Consider the following 20,335-nt stretch of genomic DNA (forward strand, 5'->3'; position numbering starts at 1 on the left):
CCCGCCAATGTCCGCTCTCCCACCCCCCCCTCCTCCACTTCCTGGTCATCAGGCTCCTCCGCCGCCTCCTCTCCCGGGGCAGGGCAACCCAGGGGCTCCTGCAGTGATAGGTGAGCCCAAAGAACCACCAACCACTAGGCTGTACCGCCGCTCCTCTCCGCCGCCAATGGACAATCATCGAAACCCCCTCATCTCTGGCTGTCGCTATTAGAGGGTTTACACGCGTGTGTGTGTGTGTGTGTGTGTGTGTGTGTGTGTGTGTGTGTGTGCGCCTCTTCCAGCCTGGTGCTTTAACCATGGGTGTATCCGGTGGTGTATGTTGGTGGTGGTGGGGATCACTTGATGGTGGTGCTTGGGTTCTGGTTATCTATCTACATCCAGGTTCATGTCAAATGGGACACAGACCCAGACTGGGCTGCACGCCGCCCCAGACGGGGCACTGAAGAAGTATCTAATGGAACAATGTTCTCTTCTGGGCTCCAGAAGCCAGTATGCATGTTAATTAAAATGCAGGTTAATTCAATATGGACATTTTCCATTCAGCCACTGGGCTATATTTGATTAAATTACCAACTCCTATTTACTTTGTTCAATTGATTTTACGATGTTCTAAATTACCACACTTTGTTAAGGGAAGATATTTTTCTGAACTTATCAACCAATGACCAGCTGCATTGTGTGTAATGTGCTTTTGGAAATGATGTACAGTGGGGCAAAAAAGTATTTAGTCAGCCACCAATTGTGCAAGTTCTCCCACTTAAAAAGATGAGTGGTCCCTTTGCAGAAAAACAGCCCCAAAGCATGATGTTTCCACCCCCATGCTTCACAGTAGGTATGGTGTTCTTTGGATGCAACTCAGCATTCTTTGTCCTCCAAACACGACGAGTTGAGTTTTTACCAAAAATGTATATTTTGGTTTCATCTGACCATATGACATTCTCCCAATCTTCTTCTGAATCATCCAAATGCTCTCTAGCAAACTTCAGACGGGCCTGGACATGTACTGGCTTAAGCAAGGGGACACGTCGGGCACTGCAGGATTTGAGTCCCTGGTGGCGTAGTGTGTTACTGATGGTAGGCTTTGTTACTTTGGTCCCAGCTCTCTGCAGGTCATTCACTAGGTCCCCCCCGTGTGGTTCTGGGATTTTTGCTCACCGTTCTTGTTATCATTTTGACCCCCCGGGGTGAGATCTTGCGTGGAGCCCCAGATCGAAGGAGATTATCAGTGGTCTTGTATGTCTTCCATTTCCTAATAATTGCTCCCACAGTTGATTTCTTAAAACCAAGCTGCTTACCTATTGCAGATTCAGTCTTCCCAGCCTGGTGCAGGTCTACAATTTTGTTTCTGGTGTCCTTTGACAGCTCTTTGGTCTTGGCCATAGTGGAGTTTGGAGTGTGACTGTTTGAGGTTGTGGACAGGTGTCTTTTATACTGATAACAAGTTCAAACAGATGCCATTAATACAGGTAACGAGTGGGGGACAGAGGAGCCTCTTAAAGAAGAAGCTACAGGTCTGCGAGAGCCAGAAATCTTGCTTGTTTGTAGGTGACCAAATACTTATTTTCCACCATAATTTGCAAATAAATTCATAAAAAATTCTACAATGTGATTTTCTGGATTTTTTTTCTCATTTTGTCTGTCATAGTTAAAGTGTATTTATGATGAAAATTACAGGCCTCTCTCACCTTTTTAAGTGGGAGAACTTGCACAATTGTTGGCTGACTAAATACTTTTTTGCCCCACTGTATGTGTGGTTGATTTGACTCTGTCTCGGGTGATAATATGAAGTCAGTTAAATTGGCTTATATCTGTTTAATCTCAGAAGCAAATTGAGATTGTGTGTGTCTTATGGGACTGTTGGGTTTTCTGACGTAGGGCTCCAAATGTGTGTGTGCCGGGTTTGATTTGATTGACTGTCATAGCTTTGAAGTACAGGGGGCTGTATGTAATCAAGCATCTCAGAGTAGCAGTGCTGATATCGGATCAGTTTAGCCTTTTTCTTTTAGATCATAATGATTAAGATTATATGGACTAAAGGGACCCTGATCCCAGATCAGCACTCCTACTGATGCTTTGTAAATATGGACCGTGGTCTTCATATATGGTTGTATGGGTTTTTGTCAATGTGAAATGTTGCAGATTTTGTCTGTATGTTTGAGTGAAGTGGCTGTCCATAATAGGCATGCAGCAGTTGCTCCATGTTATGACAAGTCGTGGCATCCTAACATATCAATTATGACAACTGACATAACCCTGCTATGACCCTGTGCTGTCGTTCAAGATGGCCGCTACCAGACAACAACAAAAACCTGCTACAAATCAAAGAAAAACATCAGAATTGTGGGATCTTATTTACTCTTTCCTCAGGACAAACCCTTTCAGAAATATGGTAATGGTTAGCTTTTAACATTGGAAAACAATCACAATTACTACCACATCTCACCCATGGTTTATTGTCCCGTAACTGTGTGTAGAGACAGAGGGTCAGTCAAAGGGACATTCTGGCCATGTTTTCATCTATATGTTTACGCCATGGTCTGTTCCCCTGAGTCCCAATTTGTTCCGGCTCCACTCATCACCATCTGAGAGGAGAGCTTCTCCAGAGAGCTACTGTTATCATTCTACACTCACTCACTCACTCACTCACTCACTCACTCACTCACTCACTCACTCACTCACTCACTCACTCATCAGTATCTGAGAGGAGAGCTTCTCCAGAGAGTTACTGTTATCATTTTACACACACACACACACACACACACACTCATTCACCAGTATCTGAGAGGAGAGCTTCTCCAGAGAGCTACTGTTATCTGACCCAGTAAACAGGAAATACCCAACTGGAGGAAAACACATTCTACACACACACACACACTTTCATATTTACTGCACACTCACTCACAAACACACACACACTTCCTCATTCAAATATTTTGACGACAAAGTCATGAAATATGCTTTAACTGCTGCAGTAATATTTATTGTTGTGAAAATGCTGACGCGTGACAAATGGTAGGCTTCTAGAAAACCTAATGGATTGGTTGTATTCAGGGTAAATTAAATCTGTTCTGTACCGCAAATGTGTGTGTGTGTTGTGTGCTTAAAATGTAGTGTATTTCTGAAAAATCCCTCATACCGTTGAACTACATCGACCTGTGACGTGTGTCTAGTGCACGTTTTTACATCGTCCAAAAAGTCCTGCAATTTGAGTACAGCAAAGAACGTGTGTCACTGTGTAATTACTGCAATGCAGGTTCAATTTCATTGAGCCCAAAACCCATGTTCAGTGGAGTGCCAGAACGCCACAGGAGAAGCCGAAGCAGCTATCCCCTTTCAACTGTCTCTTAGCCTCAAATGATGTGTGTCTTCTATTCTGCCCTGCCTCTTTTACAAAACAAATGTACACGGGGGCACAAGTAATCAATATTATATCAAGCATGCTTTTTGGGTGAAGATTTTGTGATTGTAGCCAATGATGGATGGAAGTAAACGTTTTTGCACTAAAGGAACGCACGCATCTGGGTGTAAATAAGCATGACTCCTCCATCAGGATTGGCTGTGGTGTCGCCTGTCCCTCCCCCTTCCCTCTTCTGGATCTCTGTGATTGGTGGTGATGCTGGTGGTTCAGTTGCTTCGGGGATCCAATGATTGCTCTGACGATATTGGGTCTACTCTGTTGTTGGGTGTCGCTGATTCATTTGCTGGGCTCTCTCTTTCTCTCCCCCTTTCTGTCCTCTCCCCTTTGTCATTTCCTTTCTCTCTGACTCTCCCTCCCCTCCTCTATCCCTTTCTCTCTTTCTGTGGGTGTTTTCTACTCTAGCGGTGGCTCCCGGGCCTGGTCTTGGCCCCATCCCCATGTCCCAGTTCGGCACCATCTCACGGCAGATCTCACGGCACAACTCCTCCACCTCCTCGGTCTCCATGGTTTCGGCCACGGGCACCTACCGCCGGGCGCCGTCCGTCAGCTCCCAGTTCTCCCTGCAGCAGCAGCAGCAGGCCCTACAGCTACAACAGCAGCAGATACAGCAGCCATACATTAATGGGGGCACCCCCGCCTACCCCCACAACTCAAGTAAGACACTCATGCCCCCCCACCAACAGCCCTCTACTAGATGGGAGATGGATAGTTTCCCCCTGAAGGGAACTTCCCTCTCATAAACTCCTAGCAAAGGGGAGCTATACTATATCACTCTCTTAGAAAAGTGTCCCCCACTGAGTTCGCACGACTATCACTGGGCGCCACCGAAGCTAATGACATCCCTGTGACTACATCAGTATGTCACTTAGCATGTCCCTCTGGTACACAAATACTAAAAGTACACTCGAGGGAAATACCACTGGAAACCAACAGACGTCTATGTCGTCCACGTTCTATACTATGATAGGCTTTGCAGGCCAGCGGCGTTGGGTTTGTTGTTTAATGCCGGCGACGGTGACCGTTACTTCTCTCTGGTTTGAACGCCTTGTGCATTTATGTAGAATGCTTTCTTGTCCTCGGATTTCCCAGCTGATACAATCCAGGCGATCGCCATTCGCAAGGATTGCAGAGTCACTGCCTTTTGGTCTCCGTTTAAGTACGAGATGACGTTTTCTTAAATCACAGTTTCTTAGTGTTTTCACAACCTTTTTTTAAGTGATTTTTCTTTTCTTTTTTTCTTCCATTTCCTAAAATGTACTAGCCAGCCTCCACAAGGTGACTCCAGCTCAAGGTGTCCATTAACTTAAGCACAGTGTTTATTTTTAGTCATGTACCCTTCAACACAAACTCCAGTGGGACAACCCACACACACACAGTCTCGGTGATGTGGAGGCGTACTGAACTCAGTAACGTCCTGGAAAAGCCAAAAGAACTTAGGATAAAATGTGAGAAACTCAAGCCGACAGCAGCCACCTGTGCGTTTTTGAATTGAGATTGGTCTCGCCTTTCTCATTCACTTGCCCTGTAAAAGACTGTCTGGTGTTTAAAAGAGGGAGTGTATGGAGGTGCGGTCACAAGCTTGGTTCAGTAAAGATCTTGACTTGGGCCTGGGGTTGATCTCAAACGCCTATAGATCAAGCTTAACCTACTAACAGTATAGTACGCAGACACAGGCAGGCAGACGCAGGCAGGCAGACGCAGGCAGGCAGACAGGCAGGCAGGCAGACAGGCAGGCAGACAGGCAGGCAGGCAGGCAGACGCAGGCAGGCAGGCAGGCAGACTCACGCACGCAGGCAGGCAGACGCACGCAGGCAGGCAGACGCACGCAGGCAGGCAGACGCACGCAGGCAGGCAGACGCACGCAGGCAGGCAGACGCACGCACGCAGACGCACGCACGCACGCACGCAGGCAGACGCACGCACGCAGGCAGACGCACGCAGGCAGGCAGACGCACGCAGGCAGGCAGACGCACGCAGGCAGACGCACGCACGCAGACGCAGGCACGCAGACGCACGCACGCACGCAGACGCACGCAGGCAGGCAGACGCACGCAGGCAGACGCACGCAGGCAGGCAGGCGCAGGCTGGCAGACGCACGCAGGCAGGCAGACGCACGCAGGCAGACGCACGCGCAGACGCAGGCAGGCAGATGCAGGCAGACAGATGCGCACACACTCTTCCACCTGAACTGCGTTCAAAATGGCACCCAATTCCTTATAAACCTGTTCCTGACCTCTAAGGTTTACAGGTTATTTTTAAGATTGGTGGCACTCTTCACGCCACTAGTTGTGAAAGTAACTTGGTTCATTGAGAGCTCGGGTTAGTAGGGTTGCACACAGCACCTCTCTCAGGTCATGTCCCGACACTACAATCATCTGGTTCAGATTGTGATTAGGAGCAGGAAATAGCAACGACAATCAAACCTAATCCCTTTTTAATCCCTCAATCTGTACCACTAAATACCTGTGGGAATCTAGACTCTGTCTCTGAACTAAAAACCACAAGCATAGACTGTTTTTATGCTTTGTCACACATGCTTTGTCTTTGAATTCTTGCAGAATATTGCATTTACTTGGGTTGGAGGTATTCTGTCTGTTTCTTTTAATATTTTCCTATATTGTTCTGGGTGACTATCTGTCCTCTGTGTACTTTATATCCTTGCTTTCTCTATTTCGTTTTGTTTGTGTGTCTGTCTGTCGGTGCGCCTGCGGCGGCTTCCAGTGTCTATCGCTCCCCCTCCTCCTCCCATGCCCCAGCTGACTCCACAGATACCTCTGACAGGCTTTGTGGCCAGGGTGCAGGAGAACAGTAAGTCCTGAGGCCCACCACACGCTCTCCTTTTCCCTCTAGATCTAGATGTAGAACACCTCCGTAGTACTAGACGTACAACACCTCCGTAGAACTAGACGTACAACACCTCCGTAGAACTAGACGTACAACACCTCCGTAGAACTAGACGTACAACACCTCCGTAGAACTAGACGTACAACACCTCCGTAGAACTAGACGTACAACACCTCCGTAGAACTAGACGTACAACACCTCCGTAGAACTAGACGTACAACACCTCCGTAGAACTAGACGTACAACACCTCCGTAGAACTAGACGTACAACACCTCCGTAGAACTAGACGTACAACACCTCCGTAGAACTAGACGTACAACACCTCCGTAGAACTAGACGTACAACACCTCCGTAGAACTAGACGTACAACACCTCCGTAGAACTAGACGTACAACACCTCCGTAGAACTAGACGTACAACACCTCCGTAGAACTAGACGTACAACACCTCCGTAGAACTAGACGTACAACACCTCCGTAGAACTAGACGTACAACACCTCCGTAGAACTAGACGTACAACACCTCCGTAGAACTAGACGTACAACACCTCCGTAGAACTAGACGTACAACACCTCCGTAGAACTAGACGTACAACACCTCCGTAGACTCTAGACACGTAGATAGACGTACAACACCTCCGTAGAACTAGACGTACAACACCTCCGTAGAACTAGACGTACAACACCTCCGTAGAACTAGACGTACAACAACACCTCCCTCGAGAACTAGACGTAGAACACCTCCGTAGAACTAGACGTACAACACCTCCGTAGAACTAGACGTACAACACCTCCGTAGAACTAGACGTACAACACCTCCGTAGAACTAGACGTACAACACCTCCGTAGAACTAGACGTACAACACCTCCGTAGAACTAGACGTACAACACCTCCGTAGAACTAGACGTACAACACCTCCGTAGAACTAGACGTACAACACCTCCGTAGAACTAGACGTACAACACCTCCGTAGAACTAGACGTACAACACCTCCGTAGAACTAGACGTACAACACCTCCGTAGAACTAGACGTACAACACCTCCGTAGAACTAGACGTACAACACCTCCGTAGAACTAGACGTACAACACCTCCGTAGAACTAGACGTACAACACCTCCGTAGAACTAGACGTACAACACCTCCGTAGATCTAGACGTACAACACCTCCGTAGATCTAGACGTACAACACCTCCGTAGAACTAGACGTACAACACCTCCGTAGAACTAGACGTACAACACCTCCGTAGAACTAGACGTACAACACCTCCGTAGAACTAGACGTACAACACCTCCGTAGAACTAGACGTACAACACCTCCGTAGAACTAGACGTACAACACCTCCGTAGAACTAGACGTACAACACCTCCGTAGAACTAGACGTACAACACCTCCGTAGAACTAGACGTACAACACCTCCGTAGAACTAGACGTACAACACCTCCGTAGAACTAGACGTACAACACGATGTAGAACACCTCCGTAGATCTAGAACGAGATGTAGAACACCTCCGTAGATCTAGAACGAGATGTAGAACACCTCCGTAGATCTAGAACGAGATGTAGAACACCTCCGTAAATGTAGCACTAGGTGTAGAACTAGATGCAGAACACTTCCGTAGATCTAGAACTAGATGTAGAACACCACCGTAGAACTAGGTGTAGAACACCTCCGTAGAACTAGGTGTAGAACACCTCCGTAGAACTAGGTGTAGAACACCTCCGTAGAACTAGATGTAGAACACCTCCGTAGAACTAGATGTAGAACACCTCCGTAGATGTAGACAACCTCGGTAGAACTAGATGCAGAACACCTCCGTAGATCTAGAACTAGATGTAGAACACCGCCGTAGAACTAGATGTAGAACACCTCCGTAGATGTAGACAACCTCCGTAGAACTAGATGCAGAACACCTCGGTAGAACTAGATGCAGAACACCTCGGTAGAACTAGATGCAGAACACCTCGGTAGAACTAGATGCAGAACACCTCGGTAGAACTAGATGCAGAACACCTCGGTAGAACTAGATGCAGAACACCTCGGTAGAACTAGATGCAGAACACCTCGGTAGAACTAGATGCAGAACACCTCGGTAGAACTAGATGCAGAACACCTCGGTAGAACTAGATGCAGAACACCTCGGTAGAACTAGATGCAGAACACCTCCGTAGATCTAGAACTAGATGTAGAACACCTCCGTTGAACTAGATGTAGAACACCTCCGTAGATCTAGAACTAGATGTAGAACACCTCCGTAGAACTAGATGTAGAACACCTCGGTAGAACTAGATGCAGAACACCTCCATCTCTCAATCACACACAGCATGCCTTGTGCCTGTTCTCTCATTTGTCGGTCTTATGCTTGACACTAAACATCCTCAGTATCATCCTCCTCATCTACTGTCTGTGCTAATAATTATTACCATTGGCACCCATTGCTTTCTTCAGTGCTCCATTCCAGGATTATTTAGGAGAATGTACAATGAAATTGGCAGCTGAAATGGTATTTCCACAAAGTCCCATGTGTGCGATAAGGCAAATGTTAAGTATAAAGTATAATTTCACTCAGAAAATGCACTGTATGAGCGGAAGGACTTAACGTATGCGCATTTGTTGTGTGTGTGTGTGTGATCAACAGAGAAATATTGTGCATGCTTTTATGTAACGCTAAAGAAGCTTAGCCTGCTGTTGTTAGACAGATTTATGTTACGTGCAGAATTGAAATAGCACCATTTTATTGGTGTTTCTTAAGAGTACGACGGCTTTAATTTCCAGTAGATGGAGTAAAACAAAAACCACTTGAATACCCATACCCTCCCCTTTTGATATACACAACCTTGAGAATATTTTAGCTCCTATTCCTTTTGGTACGACATATGAATGGTATCATGATAGATTTATGCAGGTAAACCTTCACGATCCACGCATACTAATTAAGCATCTCATAGAGAGAGCTCATAACTTACTATTCAGGTTGCAGTCTATTGTATTGTTTTTGACATCATTCATTTGCACCAAACAGAGAACTCAAATGTTGTGGGAAGATGGAAAGTGTCCAAACAAGTTCACATTAAAGTGCAGCATTGCCTTAGTGGCAAAGAACACTTGCAACTAAATTACATTTCTTAACAAGTGACTTGAACAAGTGACCTGGAGGAACAAAGGTCAAAATCGGCATGCCAACTCGCTGTCGTGCATTTAACCGACTAACCATCGATGCCTGGCATATACACACCCCTGCATGTAGCTCTGCCACAATTGCATGGTTTTCTCTGTACAGTTGGGCTTGGTTGCATGTGCAGCCCACATGTAATGTGCTGTACTGTTTCCTTCGTCCCAGTTTCAGGCAGCGTTCCTAATCTCATTTCTGCCCCCTCCCCTCTACTGCCATTTGGCAGTTGCGGACACACCTACTCTGCCTCCGCCGCCTCCGCCGGATGACCTGCCCATGTTTGATGAGGCTCCTCCCCCTCCTCCACCCCCGCCAGTTGACTATGAGGAGGAAGAGGAAGCAGCTGTGGTGCACTACAACGACCCTTATGCTGACGGAGACCCCCAGTGGGCGCCCAAGAGCTACATAGAGAAAGGTGTGCCTCAGGGATCAATACTGACACCTCTCTTCTTTACTGAATGCTGTTCCTGTCCCTCCCTACCATACCATTCACATTTATTTCAACTACACTGCACCATTCAACTACTTAAGCACTTTAATGCTTAATAGGTTAAAATCTTTAGGGAGAATCTCAATTGCATTTCCTTGATTCCTTGCGGCCTCTTTCCTCGCCTTCTCAAGACCCACCAGATGAGAAAATCAGGGGGGAGGGAACTCTGACCACCTCATCCAATGGGTTTTGAGGAGGTGAGGAGAAAGGACGTGAGGGATCAGAAGGGGAATGCAATTGAGACATTCCCTCACTGATGTTTTTCCCTCTCTTTCCTCCTCAGTGGTGGCCATCTACGACTACGTAGCAGATAAAGACGATGAGCTGAGCTTCATGGAGGGAGCCATCATCTACATCATCAAGAAGAATGATGACGGCTGGTTCGAGGGCCTAAGCAGCGGGGTCACGGGCCTGTTCCCCGGCAACTACGTCGAGTCCATCATGCACTATGCCGAGTGAAGGCACCCCGACTGCATTGACTCAGTCATATCTAGTTTACTACAGAGACTAATAAAAACAGGAGTCTGACCATACAAAGCTTAGAGAAGTGATTTTGGATATGACGGAACGCTTGTTCCCTTATACTGATTGCAAATAAATAAAACTATTTACTTTATTTAGGTGTTATGGGTGGGTTGGGTGACGTTTTTATCAAGTATACAAAGAATGAATAGGATAAGGCTGATGTGCTCACAAGGGTTTGTGGTGTAAAGGTGTTTTCAAAGACCACAGTAAAACTAGCTGAAGGGCATTTCAAGTTTTATTCTTCTTTGTTCTTCATGTCTACATATGCGCAACGTAACATCTGACCCTGACTATTCATTAGCGTTTGTCGACATCTAGTGACCTATACATTATTCATGAGCTTATCGTGATTTCTTTGTGTATCAAGAGTATTATACTATATGGAGCAGCTCTCATGCATATGGCATTCTGGTGATCTTGTGTGCACACCTTCAGTGGAAGTGTTACTACTGCTAATTGTATATAATGTGAGTGAGCTGCAGCCTGTTGGGTAAATGCTAATCACAGTATCTCAAGCAGGCTACATGCCACACATGCAAATGTCCAACAGGAGATTCTGTTCTGTTTTCTATAATCACGGTTCTCACAATCACAAGGCTGATCCATTTTGGATGTTGAATTCAAAGCTTTTTATGAATAACAAAACCTTTTACTTTTTTATTTCAGTCATTCCTGAAATGAAGTCTGGATGTAAAGCATGCTAAATTAAAAATGTATAACCTCTACGTTTTAATGCCATTATGCTTCCAGTTTGTTGTAATATTTCCATTTTATTATTTTTTTATTGATTGAATTACCTAGATATAAAAGTCATTTTCGGACTTGTTGATGTGATGGTCTTATTTTCTAAATGCTCTAATTTGTATTTAAACATGTGATATTACATTTACATGAAAATGTTCCATCTGGTAATGTATCTAAAGCAACTCCACTATTTTAGTTCCATATCCATCTTAAGGAATAGGTCACAGTAATGTTTTACTCATCTGAACAAAATTAACTATCTGTAGGCATAAGTATAATGTAAGATATTATTAATGGATTATGATAGATTGTAATTCATAGTGTTCGTGGGCTCAGTTTAAGTGATGTTTTACTGTTCTGTAATAATGGAGACCAATATGACAACTCTGATACCTCCTCAGTCTTCACAAAGTAAAACTGGGTTTAGATCTGTTGTTTTTAACCTGTAATGGTTTCGTAACTCAGGTCTGGACTTCTTGATGCCAAATTGTTTCTTTTATTGTTCCAAATTGACCCCACCCACTTTGTCCATGTTCATCTATAGTTGTAATTATCCCCTCGACAGACTATCGATTGCTTCTTGACAATTCAGGTAGGTGTTTATGGTTAAGCTGCAAAATTGCAGACTTCACCAGTTTCTTCCTACATATGTCTTTCCTGTCCGGACTCAATATGAAAGTAACTGCGCTTGTCACGGTTTACCATTTCAGGTTATAGCAGCTAATGCCTTGATGCTTTTTATTCAACATATACAAGTGTTCCAGCTCAATGGGTAGATATATCAAAGCTCTCATCTCTGCCCTTAGTTTGTGTATATATATATATATGTTCATTGAAAAATGAATGTACAGTCTTTTATAATAAACTATTGTACAACCTAGTGGTGTGGTAATTGGGAATGAAAACAAAGGTAAAGCTTGACTTTAAAAAATAACATTTAATGTGAGCACACAGTCATTGTGGATGTTAAGGCCTGGGTTTATTAAAGGTCCCGAACAGTCAAAAATCAGTTTATGACATTTGGATGAAACCAGATCGAAGTATAAAAAAATTAATTTTGCTTCTACATTGATCAAGTTCGATCATAAAGTTACTGGTCCTCTCCCCCATGTCAAACACTTAAGAGGTGGGATTTGTGACATCACAAAAAGCCTCATTTTAATACACCAACGGTAACATCTTATTCTCTTACCTAATTTAATTAAGTACCGGTAGCTAGTCCACTGGTGCAAAAATGTGACTGCAGCGTGTCGCCAAATAGAATGAGGTTTACCCTAATGAAGTGTCTGGTGTTAGTTGTCTTTAGCCAGGATGTAACAGAAGCAGGGGATGGGTTGCCACAACTCAGACGCAGTTGTCATTACATTAAGACACATGCCTAACAAACATTTTATAACTTCTTGACATCATTGATAAGGAACATTGTCTCACAGTACAAACCATTATGATCACCTCTTTCCTTGACAAACTGACCAGGTGTAAACTATGATCCCTTACTGATGTCACCTGTTAAAGAAATCAGTGTAGGGGAGGCGGCCGGTTAAATAAGGATTTTTAAGCCTCGAGACAATGATTGTGTGTGTGCCATTCAGAGGGTGAATGGGCAAGACAAAAATGTATGTGTCTTTGAATGGGGTATGGTAGTAGGTGCCAGGCACAGCGGTTTGAGTGTGTCAAGAACGGCAACTCTGCTGGGTTTTTCACGGTCAAGCAGTTACCCGTGTGTGTCAAGAATGGTACACCACCCAAAGGACACCCAGTCAACTTGACAGAGCTGTGGGAAGCATTCGAGTCAACATCCCTGTGTAACTCTTTCGAAACCTTGCAGAGTCCATGCCCCGACAAATTGAGGCTGTTCTGAGGGCAAAAAGGGGTTGCAACTCAATATTAGGAAAATAGTTCCTAATGTTTTGTAAACACATGAAATTGTTCAAGGTGAACCAGCTAGCGTGATAAACAGTGCTGACAATTCCATTTGGGATAGCTCACTAAATTATATAGCCAACATTGTCTACATTGATAGTTACAATAACCAAACAGGATAAACAAATAATTAGTGAAACCATGATTTGATATATGACAGGATTGGATGTTGCATGCAATTTCAATGTTGTTCGAGTTCCTTTTGTGTTTCAGCACATTTGCTTGAGATAATCTCACTAACACTGCCTCCATGTTGCTTGACATTGGCGGTTCTTGGGAACGCCCGCCCACTGACTCAATATTTTCGGACTTCCTGGTGGTAGTTTGACATGAGAGAAGAAAAAATATTTATTTCTCAAACTTTCAAATATTGTGGGTGATGTTTTAGTCACTCAAAAGGCTGTGTTATACATGGGAATCAGAATGACTGTTTGGGACCTTTAAGCATTTGTGACAGGAAATACCTACAATATAACATTCTCCAATTGACAAGAGTCACCCTGACAAACGTTTGACATTTGGCCGTTACGGTGCGGACTGCGGGCAGATCTTCGAGCAAGGTGTTAATACAGATCCACACACACAATAATGATACTCCATCTTGACTCATCATGGAATTACAATGATTCTGCAGGGTCCATCCCGCCCCAAGCATCACGTGTAATAACTGCCTTTGATTACCAAATACAGCCTGTATACACTGAAAATCATGTTTCAACAATGATCCTGGAGAGTCCCTGTGCATATACGTCTGTGTTCATGCCTCATTGACATGCTATTTTAACACTTTGTTGAAGTTCAATTGAAGAATAGGTGGGGGGTTGGTTCAGAAACCTGTAGCCTGATGCAGGGGTCCTACAGGACTAGCATTAAAAACCACTGGTGCCAATAACATATACTGTTTTCTGTGAGGACCTAAGGGTTTTCCAGAGGAGAGAAAGAAGCCATGGGTAATGTGAAGCAGTGCATCTCACTCAAAAGTCAGTCCTGAAGAACCTGTGTATGCACCGTTTAGTTCCACCTTTAACTTATGTTATGTACAAAAAGCTGCATAAACAATGCTCCATCAGGACCCACTGGGAATGTCACTGATGAAACATTAACCACCTTCCCTCCTCATCATCATCATCCTCCTCCTGGCATCTATCCCTCCATGGGGAGGTGGGGTGGGGGCTTCCCCAGGACAGGAAGTGAAGCCTGGGGGTGGGAGCTCACTTGTCGCGGGTGAGGACCATCTCAGTGAGCCTGATGAGGGCGTCCCGTTCCGGGGAGGGCCTGAGCAGGCTGATCTGCCGGATGGCCTCCCGGCAGTAGCTCTGGGCCAGGTAGTTGGTCTGATCCACACCATCACTCTGAGGGAAGGAGAAACCAGGCGGGTGTATTTTATGAAGCCCTTTTTACATCAGCAGTCGTCACAAAGTGCTTTACAGAAACCCAGCCTAAAACCCCAAAGAGCAAGCAATGCAGAGGCAGGCAACATAACCATAGGACCAAAAGAATTTCCAGATTATTTTTAAAACACGCAATTCTCACAAAAGGTAGAAATGTGTCCTTCCATCTTCATCAACAGCCTTACCTCCAGGACATACTGCCAGGCCCGATCCACGTCTCCAGTGGTGCTGAACCGCCTCATAATCATAGCATGCAGCTCAGGAAACTAAAGAGGAAACGGTAAAATACACTGTCACAGACTACACAGTTAGGCACATACATACATACATACATACATACATACATACATACATACATACATACATACATACCAGTCAGTCACTGTGTTTCAATCTAGAAATAGCTATGTTGGACAGTAACTAGAAGAGTTACTCACTTCCCATATGGGGAGCTAAAGGTTGACTGTTCAACTCTCACAATAAAACACACCTGTTGACAGGCAAATAAGACTGGTCCGGTTGCCAGGCCCAGTTTAAGGTCAGTAGCCGAAGGCTTTCCTAGCTGGCTGGCGCATGCTGTGAAGTCCAGCACATCATCCACCAGCTAGGACACACAGAATTAACATTAAGTCAAGTTTAATAACTTCAAATTAAAAGATTATACAACACCCATTCAAGAGGCAAAAGCAAATATCAGAAATGTACCTGAAAGGCGATGCCTACGTTCCTCCCGTACTGAAAGGCTATTTCCTGTACCTCTGGGTCCGAGTTCACCAGAATAGATACCTTGAATGGAAAATGACAGCCAGTCAACACACACCTTTTCAGTTCTGCCCTAGGACTTCCTGGAAGTCTGTTATTATTATTGTGGAGATAGAACGTACATACTGCTTTACAACTGTTCGCTATAAGACTGGCAGTCTTCTTGAAGCTCTTCTCGAGGTAGTGCTTGAATCTCTCGCTCTCGTTCTCCTTGGAGCCCAGCTGCATGAATTCCCCTGGAACATCAACACATATGTTAGTGTGAACAGAGACAGTGTTTCCTATACGCTTTGGTAATCTTGAACGTTGATTACTCATTTCCCCTTACAAAACAGTCTTAACTGTAACAGGGCGGGTAATGGTGATAAGCAAACAGAAAACTCAAAGTGTAGTTCTGGTAAAGTGTACTGTAACAAACAGCCAAGGAAACAGATAAAAATAAACTGTTTGAACTGAAACGGATTGCATATCTTGTGCAACACAACAACGATACTGCGCAACATACTTGTTTGGGTCCTTACCTCGCACCAGATCCTCTATGACCTGAGACAGCACTGACACCACTGTGTTGTTGCCGATACGGGCCAGAGCCATGGAGGCTGCCGAGAGGATGAAATCTCCAGCTAAAATGGCCTGGGAGAGTTAAGAAAACACATGATTAATAAAAACCAAACAGTCATATGATCACACAACTAGGGTGTATTAGTTTATCATAAGACGCATTACAAACGTTGTTAGTCTTGCATTTTTTCAAGACTACTTGGGCCATTTCATATGACCATTTCCCTCAATAACATGAACTGCATATGTTGTAGTTCAATAGCTTAGTGTAGTGTGTAATATGACACCATGACTGGCTACTCCTAACAGACAAAACCCAGGTCGGGGGACTCCGCTCACCTTTCGCTCCCCCCACACTTCACTGATGGTGGTCTTCCCCCTCCGCTTGTCCGAGCCATCGATGACATCATCGTGGACCAGGCTGGCGGTGTGGATCATTTCAGAGATCATAGCTATGGACCGCTGACCTGGGAGCAGATCTCTAGACAGACAGACAGAACTACATATAGTCACACCTATTGGTTCAATAGACAATCACTGATAAGGGCAGCCTGAATAAATACTTTTATGAAATGTATAAACATATAAGCAATGAAATAGCATGGGCATGACTCATTTCAACTGTAATAGCCTACATCCATCTCCGGCAATGAAGTCATAAACAGCAATCAAAGGGTACAGCCTATCTTACCTTTCTAAAAATGTGTGCATTCTCCCCAGTCACTTGTGCCAAGTGGTTCCTGGTGTGTGTGCTAGATAGATACATTTCATTAGCATAGTTTCTCACCCAAGTCCGCCTCCTGTACACCATTAGGCTTCTTACTACCAGGTATGCATGTACCTAGTATCCATACTGCCTACCTAGTTAACTGCACTATACCCAGGATAATATCTTACCCGTCTCTGTTGCTGTGAATATTGCAGGCCCGGGCCATCAGCACCACTATCATTGGTCGGAAGGCCTTGCCCTTCCCGTCAAAGTAGTAGTCACATAAGGACTTCAGCTCTGATTTGGTCACAAAAAGCTCCTGTGAAGAACAGAAAAATGACCTTTATTGGGGTTACGTAAATTTAAAAACCAGTCACAGTAGTCTGAACTGGGCATAGAAGCTAAATGAGACGGAGTAAGAAGCACACGCCACTGTGACCATGCTACATGATGACACCAAGTCAGGCGACTTACCTTTTTAATATCATCATACAAATGGTTCAAGTCTTTTTGGGCTAGTGTGAACGGGTCCTTCAACTTGGCATCACTGTGTATCCTTTTACAGCAGCAAGGCTTTGGTGTGGGGTAAAGCAACCTTGATTTGTGCCTACTGTAAAATAAATATGCACAAGTATATATAACAATTATCACATCTATATACAGTGCCAGTCAAAAGTTTGGACGCAGCTACTCATTCAAGGGTTTCTTTATTGTAGAATAATAGTGAAGACTTCAAAACTATGAAATAACACATATGGAATCATGGTAAAAGACCAAGTCCATAGTATGGCAAGAACAGCTCAAATAAGCAAAGAGAAACAACGGTCCATCATTACTTTTAGACATGAAGGTCAGTCAATCCGGAAAATGTCAAGAACTTTGGAAGTTTCTTCAAGTGCAGTCGCAATAACCATCAAGCGCCATGATGAAACTGGCTCTCATGAGGACCACCACAGGAAAGGAAGACCCAGAGTTACCTCTGCTGCTGAGGATAAGTTCATAAGAATAACTGCACCTCAGATTACAGCCCAAATAAATGCTTCAGAGTTCAAGTGATGGGTTCTGACTTCTAAACTACAAATATTGTTAAAATCATCAGGTATCCTATGGAAATGAGGAGTGCCACAGTCTGCTTTCTACACCAGAAGTTACTGGTTATCTGTAGGAGGAATGTATGTGGTGGAGTCAATTAAGCTTGGAATGTATTGAGTAAAGGAAAGGCAATCACATGGTTGCAGTCACTGATAAGGATGGAAAGCTGTGGATTAGTGAGGAATGGGGGCCGCGGTCAGGTTACATTGAGGGAGGAGGAACACTTTCTTACCCACATCACTAAATATGTAATGTTTAGAGGGAAGAGATATATATATATATATATATATAGACACATCTCAACATCAACTGTTCAGAGACTTCGTGAATTAGGCCTTCATGGTCAAATTACTGCAAAGAAACCACTACTAAAGGACACCACTACGAAGATACTTGCTTGGGCCAAGAAACACAAGCAATGGACATTAGACCGGTAAAAATCTGTCCTTTAGTCTGATGATTCCAAATTTGAGATTTTTGGTTTCAACCGCCGTGTCTTTGAGACGCAGAGTAGGTGAACGGATGATTTCCGCTTGTGTGGCTCCCACCGTGAAGCATGGAGGAGGAGATGTGATGGTGCTTAGCTTCTGACACTGTCTGTGATTTATTTAAAATTCAAGGCACACTTAACCAGCATGGCCACCCCAGCATTCTGCAGCGATAGTCCAACTAAGTGCAAACCAGATGGGATGGTGTATCATTTGTTTTTCAACAGGACAATGACTCAAAACACAAATTCAGGCTGTGTATGGGCTATATGATCAGGAAGGAGAGTGATGAGTGCGTCATCAGATGACCTGGCTTCTACTATCACCCCAACCTCAACCCAATTGAGATGGCTTGGGATGAGTTGGACTGCAGAGCGAAGGAAAAGCAGCCAACAAGTGCTCAGCATATGTGGGAACTCCTTCAAGACTGTTGAAAAACATTCCTCATGAAGCTGGTTGAGAGAATGCTAAGAGTGGGCAAAGGTGCCATCAAGGCAAAGGGTGGCTACTTTGAAGAATACATTTATTTTATTTTGTTTATCACTTTTTGGTAACTACATGATTCCATATGTTCCATTTCATAGTTCTGATGTCTTCACTATTACTCCACAATGTAGAAAATAGTAAAAATAAATAAAACCCCTTGAATTAGTAGGTGTCCAAACTTTTGAGTGGTACTGTATATCATATTTCTCTATCTATATAAATGACTGCATATAATATTTCAATCTCAGACTCACCTTGTCAGAATATAGTTGCCTATTGAGGTTGTGTCTTCAGGCCTGAAGGATAGTCTCTGAAAGAAATTAGTGTCACAAATGAATAACCTGAGCACAACAACTTAAGCACATGTAGCCAAACCTTTAGTCAGGCGGGCATTTGACAACTTTTCCTCAAGTTACTTAAGGACATGACGTCATTGTGAGGTAGCCTAGTTTAGGTTAGGTTATTCTAGGCTATGAACCACATACTCTTGACCAAGCAATGTAGGCTACCCACTGACAGTTCTGTCTAGTAACAACATGGTAGGATTGGGTGATATTTGGGGAGACCTCTATGATAAGCTACTCCAAATGTTGCAATATCCGATATAATCGTTTTGCTCCGTTAATGACTAGATAAATCGAGACTTTATTATATCGTAAATAAGCAAACAAACTGCAGTCGTGTTCTTATTAAGTAATCTTAGTATGGCCAAAAAAACAAGGCTTAGGTCATTCACTTTATTTTCAACATATTTGACACAGCCTAACTTATAAAACTGCACATTGTTTATTTGTGAATTTCAAATTGAGCAGGGTTATTCAACTCTTACCCTACGAGGTCCAGAACCTGCTGGTTATGTGTTCTACCTGATAATTCATTCCACCCACCTGGTGTCCCAGGTCTAAATCAGTCCCTCGTTAGATGGGAATGACGAAAAAACAAAGTGAAGCTGGCTGAGTTTGAGGGGAATTAAGTATAGTCTTCACCATGACGATATATATCGTCAGTGTGAAATATCATGATATTATTAGATTTAATCATACATCGTCCCAACCCAACAACCTAGTGTCCCTTCTGAACTAAAAGGGATAAGCCAGTGGGAAAAGTCAAGTGCAAGGCTTGGTACAGTGTAGCCCTGCAATGACAGGAATTGTCTTGACCTTTAGCTAAACTGAGAATGCATTACAAACCAGCAAGATATGGCTAGCTAGAATTCCAAACCATCTTGTCATATAGCAACAATCTTTACTGTAACTATATATACAAAACCAATGTCCTTCATAACATATGTTTTTAGTTCGCTTCAACAACTGGAATAAACTGGACTAAACTGGACTAAATCCCAATATACCTACACCAGTCAAGCTACAACTCATTAATAAGATCAGCTTGCAGATTCAATGTTATATACTGGTTGACCTTGATTGGGTTGACAGCACTCCCGCCCGGCGAAATCTTGGCACTGACACGGGCGCACGTTTACCTACCTCCTTTCCCGAGCCAGCGACGGTCCCCGTTCCTCGCAAAGACAAAGCAGCAAACGTAGCAGACCTTCCATTAAAACCGCATATGGTTTCTAGTACACTTGTACTCGTAGCGCCTGTAGTCCACCTCCAACAGTGCCTCCACGGTGTCGCCATGTTCCTCCACACATTGCTGGAAAATATTACACAATATGACGCCGGAAGCGGAATAACTCAAATTACGTTGGTTGACGTCATGACGTTTT

At 44.1% G+C, this 20,335-nt stretch overlaps 2 protein-coding genes and 1 long non-coding RNA gene across 21 annotated transcripts in view; 1 reads left to right on the forward strand and 2 right to left on the reverse strand.

The window, feature by feature from the left end:
* The window catches only part of abi1a (abl-interactor 1a), a 66,701-nt gene extending 55,430 nt beyond the window's left edge, over positions 1-11,271 (forward strand). For 4 of the 15 annotated variants that reach the window (XM_052504906.1, XM_052504909.1, XM_052504905.1 and 1 more), the window contains 5 exons: positions 1-110; positions 3,821-4,072; positions 6,140-6,226; positions 9,662-9,850; positions 10,209-11,271. The exon at positions 1-110 is cut by the window's left edge and continues 1 nt beyond it. In XM_052504906.1, coding sequence (XP_052360866.1) covers positions 1-110; positions 3,821-4,072; positions 6,140-6,226; positions 9,662-9,850; positions 10,209-10,384 — 814 coding nt within the window. In that variant the 3' untranslated portion in view covers positions 10,385-11,271. The remainder of the gene's footprint in view (positions 111-3,820; positions 4,073-6,139; positions 6,227-9,661; positions 9,851-10,208) is intronic. The other 11 variants (XM_052504914.1, XM_052504911.1, XM_052504919.1 and 8 more) reach the window with 5 other exon arrangements.
* Positions 6,239-7,626, reverse strand: LOC127920965 (uncharacterized). 3 transcript variants are annotated; one of them, XR_008108009.1, is made up of 3 exons: positions 7,479-7,626; positions 7,054-7,428; positions 6,239-6,285 (listed from the first exon to the last, which is right to left on the reverse strand). It is a non-coding gene; the product is annotated as an uncharacterized LOC127920965 (long non-coding RNA). The 3 variants fall into 3 exon arrangements; XR_008108004.1 differs by having other exon boundaries at positions 7,029-7,428; XR_008108011.1 differs by lacking the exon at positions 7,054-7,428 and adding an exon at positions 6,336-6,860 and having other exon boundaries at positions 7,429-7,515.
* An 840-nt stretch (positions 11,272-12,111) lies between the features above and the next one.
* On the reverse strand, positions 12,112-20,287 carry pdss1 (prenyl (decaprenyl) diphosphate synthase, subunit 1). 3 transcript variants are annotated; one of them, XM_035757777.2, is made up of 11 exons: positions 20,094-20,287; positions 18,861-18,916; positions 17,015-17,150; positions 16,729-16,859; positions 16,171-16,312; positions 15,792-15,903; positions 15,397-15,506; positions 15,214-15,294; positions 14,999-15,112; positions 14,694-14,774; positions 12,112-14,469 (listed from the first exon to the last, which is right to left on the reverse strand). In XM_035757777.2, the coding sequence occupies exons 1-11, from the start codon at positions 20,244-20,246 to the stop codon at positions 14,329-14,331; spliced, it is 1,257 nt and encodes a 418-aa protein (XP_035613670.1). In that variant the 5' UTR covers positions 20,247-20,287; the 3' UTR covers positions 12,112-14,328. The 3 variants fall into 3 exon arrangements, with proteins under 3 accessions (XP_035613670.1, XP_052360900.1, XP_035613685.1); XM_052504940.1 differs by having other exon boundaries at positions 16,171-16,330; positions 20,094-20,285; XM_035757792.2 differs by lacking the exons at positions 17,015-17,150; positions 18,861-18,916; positions 20,094-20,287 and adding an exon at positions 16,523-16,583.
* Between the last annotated feature and the right edge of the window lie 48 nt (positions 20,288-20,335).

This window comes from Oncorhynchus keta, chromosome 4, assembly GCF_023373465.1.
Source record: "Oncorhynchus keta strain PuntledgeMale-10-30-2019 chromosome 4, Oket_V2, whole genome shotgun sequence".
Lineage (NCBI taxonomy): Eukaryota > Metazoa > Chordata > Actinopteri > Salmoniformes > Salmonidae > Oncorhynchus > Oncorhynchus keta.